Source organism: Dreissena polymorpha, chromosome 14, assembly GCF_020536995.1.
Source record: "Dreissena polymorpha isolate Duluth1 chromosome 14, UMN_Dpol_1.0, whole genome shotgun sequence".
NCBI lineage: Eukaryota > Metazoa > Mollusca > Bivalvia > Myida > Dreissenidae > Dreissena > Dreissena polymorpha.
Window position 1 is genome coordinate 11,129,215 of NC_068368.1, and position 11,395 is coordinate 11,140,609.

Consider the following 11,395-nt stretch of genomic DNA (forward strand, 5'->3'; position numbering starts at 1 on the left):
CTGAGTACTGCCCACCTGCCTGTCTTCATGTGAAATGGAACAGTCCAACTGAGTCTAGGGGTAGATGTGCTGTACATGTTTTATCGCACATTAAGGTCACAGGAAATGGAACAGTCCAACTGAGTCTAGTGGTAGATGAGGTGTTCATGTTTTATCGCACATTTAGGTCACAGGAAATGGAACAGTTCAACTGAGTCTAGGGGTAGATAAGGTGTACATGTTTTATCGCACATTTAGGTCACAGGAAATGGAACAGTCCAACTGAGTCTAGGGGTAGATGAGGTGTTCATGTTTAATCGCACATTTAGGTCACAGGCAATGGAACAGTCCAACTGAGTCTAGGGGTAGATGTGCTGTACATGTTTTTATCGCACATTTAGGTCACAGGAAATGGAACAGTCCAACTGAGTCTAGGGGTAGATGTGCTGTACATGTTTTATCGCACATTTAGGTCACAGGAAATGGAACAGTCCAACTGAGTCTAGGGGTAGATGTGCTGTTCATGTTTTATAGCACATTTAGGTCACAGGAAATGGAACAGTCCAACTGAGTCTAGTGGTAGATGTGCTGTACATGTGTTATCGCACATTTAGGTCACAGAAAATGGAAAAGTCCAACTGAGTCTAGGGGTAGATGTGCTGTACATGTTTTTATCGCACATTCAGGTCACAGGAAATGGAACAGTCCAACTGAGTCTAGGGGTAGATGAGGTGTACACGCTATCAACCTTGGAGGGCAGACAGAAGGGTAACTACGACAATGTGCCGCCACAAAAACCCTTCCCATTACCCTACATGGATGACTTTGAATGTAAGTATTTCAGGCTCTTTATTACTTGAGCTTCCTTCTGGGAAAACTTATGCATATGAAGTGCCCTCCCAGATTAGCTTATGCGGGCTGCCCAGGCTTATCAGGGACGACACTTTTCACCTTCACTGGTTTTTTGTAAAGGAGAGACCTGTATTAGATGGAATATTCCATAAAAGTGGAAAGTGTTGTTCCTGATTAGCCTATTGAGATAGTCTGGCTCATCTCGGATGACAATTAACGCACATGCATTAAGCCCAGTTTTTCAACAACAAGGATCACTAAATTACTATGAGACACATTTCATTGTCTATCCCCCTGCAAAGAAGCAGCAAGTGGGTGGTAAACTGGATTCTGTCTCTTGGTCCCGTGTACCAGTTCCCATAGGCTTGTCTACATTCAAACTAGCATGCATTGTTTCTTATGATATGAAGTTGTGCATGAACAAATAAAGTTGCATGAAGTATTTGTTTTCTATTGCTTTATTAGTTCCCTACCGGTGAAACCGGAGGGGACTTATGGTTTGCGCTCTGTGTAAAACAAAAACGAGACAATACCCGTCAATAAATATTTCTAAGCTGACCACTTTTCATCTTTCTTCCGAATATTTACTGATCTGAATTAAAGAGTGATAATTAAATAATTAGTTATATGGCGATAATATTACACATCTCTGCTGATTGCCGAATTAAATTGAACGGTGATAATTTATCAATTTTTTTACTCCCAAACTATCCTGAACGACAGCAGCGTATTTTAATTAAAGGGATGCGAGAAAAACAGGAGCGGTTTAATTGTATTTAAAGTTTAATTAATCGCATATGCATATGTCAAATAAATAGGCGACTCAAATAAATACCGTGCGCCTTTTGTTAATTGCTATTCTAGATATCCTTGAAAGAGCATTCAATTAAATGACGCAAATAACTGGAAAGGATAAAAAGCGGAAATGCAAAATTTAGCGGAAAGAATTTTCAGGCAGCAAAAAAAATGTTTTTTTGGAAAGTGTCAAAAAAATATTCAGTCGGGCTGATTTAAGTGGGTCGGTCGGGTTATGCCAAACAAAAGAATTTTTAAGGATGGCCCAAAAACCTTGTGTATTTTAAAGCAGAAACATTCATGACTCAATCTTGATGAAATGTTGTTTGTCACAATACCTAGACCAAGTCATGTGTGTCCGAAACATAGGTCACTAGGTCCAGTTTGGCGTATTTGTTGAACTGAAACTCAGGGAGCGTTTCAGGGTCATCATTGCCCTCTCGTTTTCACACCTTTAACATCAAACTTTGGTCGACTAGCTCATTGCTGCAGTGCTAGACTACAAATCTGAGGACGGTCATAACGATTCCTGTTCATGCCAAATAACTTTAATAATCCGGATAGGTAATGAAAATATGTCTTCGGCAATTCCCTTAGCTCTTAATCACATCAGGCAGTTGTCAGTTACTGGTACAAGTATGTGAACAGTATAACCACTGTTAAAGCAGCTTACCCAGGGAAAGTGTGAGAAAGTTTACTGACAAATATGATATGACTTACCTGCATTGGCGACCTATGTGACCTCCATTCTGTTACCAAACAAATGATTGCTTCTTAATTCACTGGTACATGTCCACACTTTCCCTTAAAGCTTTATTCTCTGTTATCTCTACACTATGCACCTTTAACTCCTTCCCACTTATAAACAAAGTAATAATGGCTATGTGCAGACAGGTTAAAACCAGAACAGCCTTCGAGTAATTCGCAGTCTGTTCAGGTTTTATGCTGTTTGCAGCTCATCATAATCTAAGGGTTTTAAGCTTTAAAAACGTGAATTTAGTAAGAAAGGTCTTATATTAAATATTATTATTAAATATAACTTTCTAAGGGACTTCAAATTCAGCTAAATAAGTATCTAAGTGGTAAAGGGTTAAATACTTATCTAAGTGATAAAGGATTAAATATGCATCTTAGTGGTAAAGGGTTAAATATGTATCTAAGTGTTAAAGGTTTAAATACGTATCTTAGTGGTAAAGGGTTTTATATATATCTAAGTGGTAAGGGATTAAATTCCCTATCTCTGTTATGTCACCAAACTGCCCCTTTTAAGCTGAACTTTTTGTTACCTCTGCGAACAGCATATCAAGAGTTCATGGAGCCCTTTAACCTTGCCCAGCAAATTGGAGCCTTTGAGGTCATTAAAACAAGCAGTTCCCATGGTTACGTTGTACGCCAGATGGTTTTGGAAGCGCCCATATTTTGGTGCAGCCAGAAAGAAACAAGTCCTTTTAACATCATCGGAAACACAAGCTGGTATAAGCAGACGGCAATGTATAACCTTGGATTGTTGAAGTTGCTTATTCTGTTCTGCATGCATCTTCACAAGATTGTATAACCCTCTTTATAGCTTATTGCATTTATAGATTGGATGTTTTAGGTGGCACATTGTTTTTGTTTACCTGTCGCTGTAAGGAATTATAATGGTATATTAATAATAATTGTTTTCATCGATTGTTTGCAATCCAATAAGTAATGTATATTTGCCTATTCATGTGAAGATTACAATAAAAATGTCTTGAAATATTTTGCTTCGCACACTTTCTATAATTACTTGTGGCACGAAAACATAACAAAGAAATGAATCTTATTTGTCACTCTTCATAGGCCTAATCAAATAAGCGGCTTTCTGAGAAAATGGGGACTAAACAATTAATTAAAAGGTCATCTCAGATATGCCTGTGCAGTCCACACAGGCTAATGTGGGATGACACTTCCCGCTTGTATGGACTTTTTCGTTTAAAGGAGGTCTATTTTAAACAAAAATCTAGTGTATGTGGAAAATGAAGCCCCTGATTAGCATGTGCAGACTGCACAGGCTTATCTGTGACAACTCTTTACACACATACATTTAACCCAGTTTTCTCAGAGTTCATATAATGAGCATTTTTCTGGCAATCTCTATGTGTATAGCTGATGCACCCAGCCTTGACATGACCTAGCAAACACAACTGTTTTTCAACATGCATTCATTGTATAGAATGTATACCACTATATACATAGGTATATAGTTACCTTTTTTTTGCATGTGCTTGTTAAAGTACCATACTCATTGTGAAAGAACTATAAATGAAGTCACAATTTGCAATGCTACTTTGCACCCTAGTGTTTGCCCCTACAATATATCCCCTTCATTGTAGCCCCCTGCAATGTACTCCCTATATAATGTCCTTGCCAGTTTGTCCCCTACAGTTTGTGCCCTAGAGACCGAGTACTGTGTACCCCTTCAGGGCCTCACCTACTACAATATGCCCCTAAAGTATGTCCCTTACATTATGCACCTAAAGTATATCCCCTACATTATGCCCCAACAATGTGCCCCCTAAAGTATGCCCACATTTTTTTCTTCAGCCTATGAACTCTACAAGGAACCCTTTAATTTCTCGCCCCAAGTCGGTTCATTCGAAGTGCTTGCTTCAAAAGATGTCTTCCATTCACGCATTCTCCGTCAGACCGTGATTGAAAACCCCATTTACTGGTGTCTATTTATAGACCTGGTTTTTCCCATCGGGATCCTTGGAGATTTCAGCTGGTGAGAGAAAATGCTTTTATTTAGTTAATTAACCTATTTCCAGTGTTGAGTGTGAATGTGTTGTATCTGCTTTACATTTACATGAGCTCAAATAGTATCATTCTTGACCCTTGAATGAGTTTTTTTCTTATAATTGTATTGGTGATGGATTCTTAATATTTGCTTTGGTTAATATTCTTGAAGGTCGGTCATCTCACCATGTAAATTTTTTCTCTCAAGACAAACTATTTTTAGTTTGATCTTTTGCTTTATCTAATAGTTTTATTAGGTAAATTTGATAACAATTTTAATAATGTTATATTTACAATATCTTCTCCACTGACATGCGTTAAAATAAATCCATATTTTTATGCCCCCGGATCAAATGATTAGGGGCATATTGTTTTTGGCCTGTCTGTCTGTCTGTCTGTCATTCTGTCCCAAAACTTTAATCTTGGTTAAAGTTTGATAACTTTTGCATTATTGAAGATAGCAACTTCATATTTGGCATGCATGTGTATCTCACGGGGCTGCACATTTTGAGTGGTGAAAAGTCAAGGTCAAGGTCATCCTTCAAGGTCAAAGGTCAAATATCGTTGTATTTTTCTTTCCTAAAACTTCAAAATTCATTAAAGTTTTGTCATAACTTTTTTAATATTGAAGATAGCAACTTGATATTTGGCATGCATGTGTATCTCATTGGGCTGCACTTTTTGAGTGGTTAAAGGTCAAGGTCATCCTTCAAGGTCAAAGGTCAAATTTATGGCTTCAAAGCGGCACAATAGGGGGCATTGTGTTTCTGACAACTGCATCTCTTGATCAAATAATTAAGGGTGAAATAACCTTTGACGTTTAAAAATTCGTATTTGTTCCTCTGTTTCATGTTATATTATACATCTCTAAATAGGCTTAAGGCAAAACATCATGATTACAGTTTTAAAATATATACATTTGCATGTAATATTATCAAAACATTCCTCATGTTTCTATGATATGTCACTTTATTTAAATGTGCAGTCTACAATCTGTGTGAACTTAAAGTGATATTATGCGCATTTTTCACTGTTGAATTTAGCTGAAAAGAATTAACAGGTCAAAGGAGGTAGTTACAATGTGGTAACTAACCAATTATCTACAGCTCATCTTGCTACCAGTTGTGTATAAAAAATATATAGTATATTCAATATTTTACATGACTGTTCATTCCTCTAAGCCGAACTGATCCTTAAATCAAAATAGTGTCTTTGTGTGGTATGAATCTGCACTAAAACAAAATTTAGATTCACATCGTACATGGAATCATTTCTGTCGTCAGTTGTCAAAACGAAAGTACGGTTGCTATTCAAATGCATTATTTTTCTCTTTCTGGGATATTGTTTAAGTATATTGATGCTGCATTAACAAATATAAGAGTTTATGATGTGAAAACACCAAAAATAAACAACGGGTGCGATAGACACCTATAAACATAGCATAAACCATACATGCCATACGTCCCAGATTGTCAGGGATTGTCCCGGAAATGAAGAACATGTCTCGCAGTCCCGGAAATCTGGCGAATGTCCCGGATTTTACAAAATGCATATATACATGTACCTTATCTTAGGCTTAACTGCTAATCGAATCTGTGTTCCCACTAATCCGCAGCGTATCCATGGCAATGCCTACCCGAATAGGTGACTACGCTACGTGTCAAAATAGATCAATTAACAGGGGTCCTGTTATCATATCGATTGTCTCACGTTCGCAGTCAAACCGAAAAGGCGGCATTGTTTCATGTGGATGTAAATTGGCTTTAATATACCAGATCTAGTATATTTCCGATAGGCTTTCGAACTTAGCAATTTACGATGTGAAAAAAATGCGTACCAAAAATGCATATTTGTCTATATATATATTGCTATATGTATACATGTCCCGGAAAATGGGCAAATATCCCAGAAAATTGAGCTCAATGTCCTTGAATTGGTGTGAAAATTTATGGCATGTATGATATCATATACTGTTAGATGCCCATAATATCACTTTAAGTGTTGTATTACTGCTTGTATCAATTAAAGCCCATAAACCCTCAAAATCAACAAATTTTGTACAATATTTCAAAAAATAAAGTTTACACTAAAAAAATCAATGTTCCTTTAATATAGCAATAGCAAAAATTTCAATGCTAGATGTAATCTGGTAACATAAATTTATCAAGATACAAAACGCTTTTTGGGGGGTTTTTGCGCGACAATATATTCAACACATGTTCATGAACCAAGTTAGTGTTTGTGTGCTGTATGAATAGATTTTGTTGCAGGAAATTAAAATGGCATATATTGTGCCACACAAAAATATGAGCATTTTGTATCTCTTAAAATCTATGTTACTATACCACATCTAGCCTTGAAATGTTACTATACCATATCTAGCCTTGAAATGTTTTGCTATTGGTATATGAGGTTAACTTTATTTTACAAAATATTTTATTTTACTTTAAAATGTAATTAAACGTGCTGCAGAAACGCTGGCAGCATAAGAATATTAATCTGATGATTAAGCTTTTAATTTAAATTTCAGTTGATTATCTATTATTGATGTCTGACATTTATTAAGACTGTATTAATGTCAATATTATTTGGTATATACATGTATTTAGGTCTGATATTTACGTAGAGGTAGACGTCTACATTGGCACAGTGAATGCTACATCAGGGGCTTACGTGGCGACGAGGGTCAACAAGGGTGGCTGTGACTCGTTCGCTGCCGAGGGTGTTTTCTTCTTCATCTTCCCTGGACAGGGAATAGTCATCACTGGAGACCTGGGTAGGAATGGCTTCCTTAACCTTCCCATTTAAATGCCAGGGCTTTTTTCTCCTCTCATGTGGGGCCAAATAAAGGCCCACATTCTCAATCCCAATTTAGTGTTTTTCCTAATAGTTTCCAATTTTTTTTATTCCAAATCATTAAATAAATAGTTTTAAAAGATTTTTTTTATTTTCCTGCATAATATGAATATCATTTCTCATTTGGATTAAAAAACGAGAATCATATATAATTCTATTAAGTATGATGTTTTATTCTTAATGAGGTGGGCGTTTTTAATGTCAGTTGTTACTATAAAAGCCATTGTCATTTTTATGTTATGGTTAATATTCATGAATACAAAATTATATTATCGTAATAAAGTTGTTTTTGTCCCCTACCGGTTTCACCAGAGGGGACCTATGGTTTGCGCTCTGTGAGTCTGTGACACTTTTCAGGATCCTGCGATTACTTTAAAAGTTCTTCATATTTTTTCATGAAACTTGAAACATGGATAGATGGCAATATGGACATTATGCACGTCATTTCATTTTGTTCCTACGTCAAAAATTCTGGTTGCTATGGCAACAAATAGACTAGAAATACTGTTGAAAATTGTGGTTTTCTGGATCCTGCGATAACTTTAAAAATTCTTCATATTTTTTCATGAAACTTGAAACATGGATAGATGGCCATATAGACATTATGCACGTCATTTTATTTTGTTCCTACGTCAAAAATTATGGTTGCTATGGCAACAAATAGACTAGAAATACTGCTGAAAATGGTGGTTTTCTGGATCCTGCGATAACTTTAAAAGTTCTTCATATTTTTTCATGAAACTTGCAACATGGATAGATGGCAATATGGACATTATGCACGTCATTTCATTTTGTTCCTAGGTCAAAAATTGTGGTTGCTATGGTAACCACAAAAAAAATGATCTGAAAATGGTGGAATTTCTGACAATGGTGGAACCGGTAGGGGACCATATTGCTTGACAATAGCCTTGATTCAATTTTTTTTTTCACAATATGGATAAATCACTTTGTCTAATTCAAAAATTTCCCATGTAGACTTTTTCAATAATAGAGGTCAAAAGATCTCATTACTTTAAAGAAAGTTATAGTAAATAATATCAAATTTTTGATTATCTTTAAATGATAAAATATTATGTAATAAGATACAAAGTGACATCCACAATGCGAAGAAAACATCTGCATCTTAGTAGCAAGGCTTAAACTGGATTCAAAATTGACAACTGTCGGTATGTCTGTCTGACTTTTGCCAGGTGCAATTTGTATTGTCTTTGTAATGGCAATTTTTCTTATATCGTCGTAGATGTTATTGTTATAAATAGAAATATTAAATACAACTTTGTAATATATATTTTCATTATATGATGCCAGTATTTTTATAATTCCGTATTCATTGTGATATTTTCCCTTGATCAATGTCATATTGTTCCTTGATAAATGGCAAATTATTCCTTGATCAATGTCATATTGTTCCTTGTCAATGTCAAATTGTTCCTTGATCAATGTCGAATTGTTCCTTGATCTATTTCATATTGTTCCTTGATCAATGCCATATTGTTCATTGATCAATGTCAAATTGTTCCTTGATCAATGTCATATTGTTTCTTAATCATTGTGATATTGTTCCATTTTCAATGTCATATTGTTCCTTAAACATTTTATATTGTTCCTTAATGAATTTCATATTGTTCCTTAATCAATTTCTTATTTATCCGTAAATCAATTTAATATTTTTCCAAAAATCAATGTCATGATGTTCCTTTCGCAATTTCATTGTTCCTTTATCCATGTTAGTTAATAATTTTTTCTTCATCAATGTCAGAGTAAAGATTGTTCCTTAATCAATAACAACTTGGTAGTAATTGTTCCTTAATCAATGTGTGGTTAATAATTGTACCTTAACCTATGCCTGGATGATATTTGTTCCTTAATCGATGTCTTGGTATAATTATTCCTTTATATTAGTCTGGGTTATAATTGTCCCTTTATCAATCTCTGGGTTATAATCGTTCCTTAATCCGTTTTGGGGTGTAATTGTTTCTTACTCAATATCTTGGTTATAATTGTTTCTTAATCAATTGATGGGTGTAATTTTTTATTAATCCATGTATTGTTTATATTTGTTCCTTGACCCATCTATGGGTATAATTGTTCCTTTATCAATGTCTGGGTTATAATTGTTTGTATCTCTTATACATAGCCAGGACCAAGGAGCTGTACAATCAGGAAATGAACATCTCCACCAATGCCTGGTATAAGATGGGGCTACTGGTGAAGGTACCGCCTAGCGAATATTTCTACTTTTCAAAACTTGTTGAACTTCTTAAGGTGTGATGAGTGAAACTAACGAGCAAATAAGATTTCTTTATTTATTAGTTGCTATTGTGCTAAATGCTTCAATAAGCCTAAGGATTTGTATTCAAGCTGAAATAAAAAGCTTTAAAATGATCTTGTGTAAATCTTATGCATTACAATAGTCTCCAAGTTTTTCTGCTTCCTTCGATATTTTGTTAATTAGTCTTAGATACTGTAGTGTAGTACCTTCTATTACAGGATGGCCAAGTGACCGGTACACTGAATGGTCAGCAAGTCTTCAGCATCAAGGCACCAGTCAGCCCTGCACCACAGAACGGCTTTGTTGCCTTAGGAACGGCCAACTACGGTCTTGCAGACTTTGATAACCTTAAGATCACAGACAGTACAGAAGGCAGCCGAATGGTGAAGGAAACTCATGGCAATGATGAAATGTTTCACAACGAGAAGTTCACAAGTGTGAAAGACAGGCCAGAAGATACTCTGTACTTTAAGTCTCAACGATTGAATAATAGGGGTTAGTCTTTATAATGATAAACTAAACATTGAACATTCCTGATAATTTATGTTAAGTTGATAAATCCTTCAAACACCCTATCATTTGTTTTGAGAAAAACTCTACGGAGCAAATTTATTTCGATAAAACAAAAATTGTTTTACCCATGACTTATTTTCTTTTGATCATGTCAACATAGGTGTGGAAAATAACCTTCTGAAATCTTGTTTGATAGTAGAATTTAAGTAAAGACCATTGCAGTATTAACATATATTTTTGTGATAAACATTTAAGCAATTATTTCCTAAACAAGTGTGTAAATCCATGCAAAGATGCTCCCATTCTGTAAGCGCAATATATTGCGTATTAATTTTATGCCGTTGTTCAAATGTGTGTGGTACAGTATTGTGTGATTCATGTTTTATGTGTTTCGAGCGTGTTAATTAAAACAAATATCGTTCGTACAAAGATATTGCCTTCATTGATTGATTTATAATTTATTATTTTTGACCTTTTGAATATTATCACATTTTTTAAATTTGAGATTCTTGTTTGTTATGATTTGATGTGATCATGTTTTATGACAATCAATTCAGTATGCTAACATGCTTTGGATTTTTAAAGTCAACACTATGCAATTTCCATGCTATAATGATTCAATTGTTGTTCCAGGCTTGGCGAAATTGGAAAAAAACTGCCGGTCATCCGGACAGGCATTTCAGAAAATGTGCCGGTCCGGAGAAAATTTAGCCGGACCGAAAAAAAAACAACAACACAACTATGTACATTAAGATAAACCCTTTTTTTCTCAGAAAATTCGGAAAAAAACGCATCGTTCCGAAGTATGAGCGTCCTAGAAACTGGTCCATATTCCGTGTTTTGTTGAATTCTCAAATGGGCATAATTAAATTTGTATTCCGAAACACTCTCCACAATTTAATTTTTACTCGACGTTATCACATTCTTCAAATAAACTGCAAATGTACAGTGTGTTTTAATCCTTTCTCTCCAGAAAAGCGCGCGCAAATTATTCCCTACATGTACAACGTCACGTCAAACGCATGGAAAGCGTGCGTGTATTAAATTTCTGTTAAATGTTTCGTGGTAAATTTAAATAGAATGATATCGCGAAGAATGTGTGAGTGTTGTGAAAACACGCTTAGCGGTTTTACTGACCCTGTGTAGACTGCGATGTTTTAACAAAAGGGATTAAAATGTGCGAAAGCAGTTGCCGATTTTGCGAGTTTGAAGTAGGTGTTGTGTAACCAGTTGGATTTGCTAATTGTACGTAACAAACTTATTGCAAACATCAACACAATGAGCGATTTCATTTTCATGATGTAGACTGTAGTAAAGGGTTTGCTCTTCGAATTTTCAACTTTGAAAAAAATATGATATGTTTGCATT

General features: G+C 35.2%; 1 protein-coding gene and 1 long non-coding RNA gene across 8 annotated transcripts in view; both read left to right on the forward strand.

Annotated features, from left to right (window-relative positions):
• LOC127857707 (galactocerebrosidase-like) overlaps positions 1–10,458 on the forward strand; it is a 34,183-nt gene extending 23,725 nt beyond the window's left edge. For 5 of the 7 annotated variants that reach the window (XM_052394335.1, XM_052394336.1, XM_052394338.1 and 2 more), the window contains 5 exons: positions 666–810; positions 4,195–4,375; positions 6,996–7,162; positions 9,380–9,456; positions 9,733–10,458. In XM_052394335.1, coding sequence (XP_052250295.1) covers positions 666–810; positions 4,195–4,375; positions 6,996–7,162; positions 9,380–9,456; positions 9,733–10,014 — 852 coding nt within the window. In that variant the 3' untranslated portion in view covers positions 10,015–10,458. Of the gene's footprint in view, positions 1–665; positions 811–2,924; positions 3,100–4,194; positions 4,376–6,995; positions 7,163–9,379; positions 9,457–9,732 lie in introns of all 7 variants that reach the window. The other 2 variants (XM_052394337.1, XM_052394341.1) reach the window with 1 other exon arrangement.
• Positions 32–486, forward strand: LOC127857727 (uncharacterized). The gene is made up of 2 exons (XR_008038585.1): positions 32–95; positions 381–486. It is a non-coding gene; the product is annotated as an uncharacterized LOC127857727 (long non-coding RNA).
• Positions 10,459–11,395: the final 937 nt, after the last annotated feature.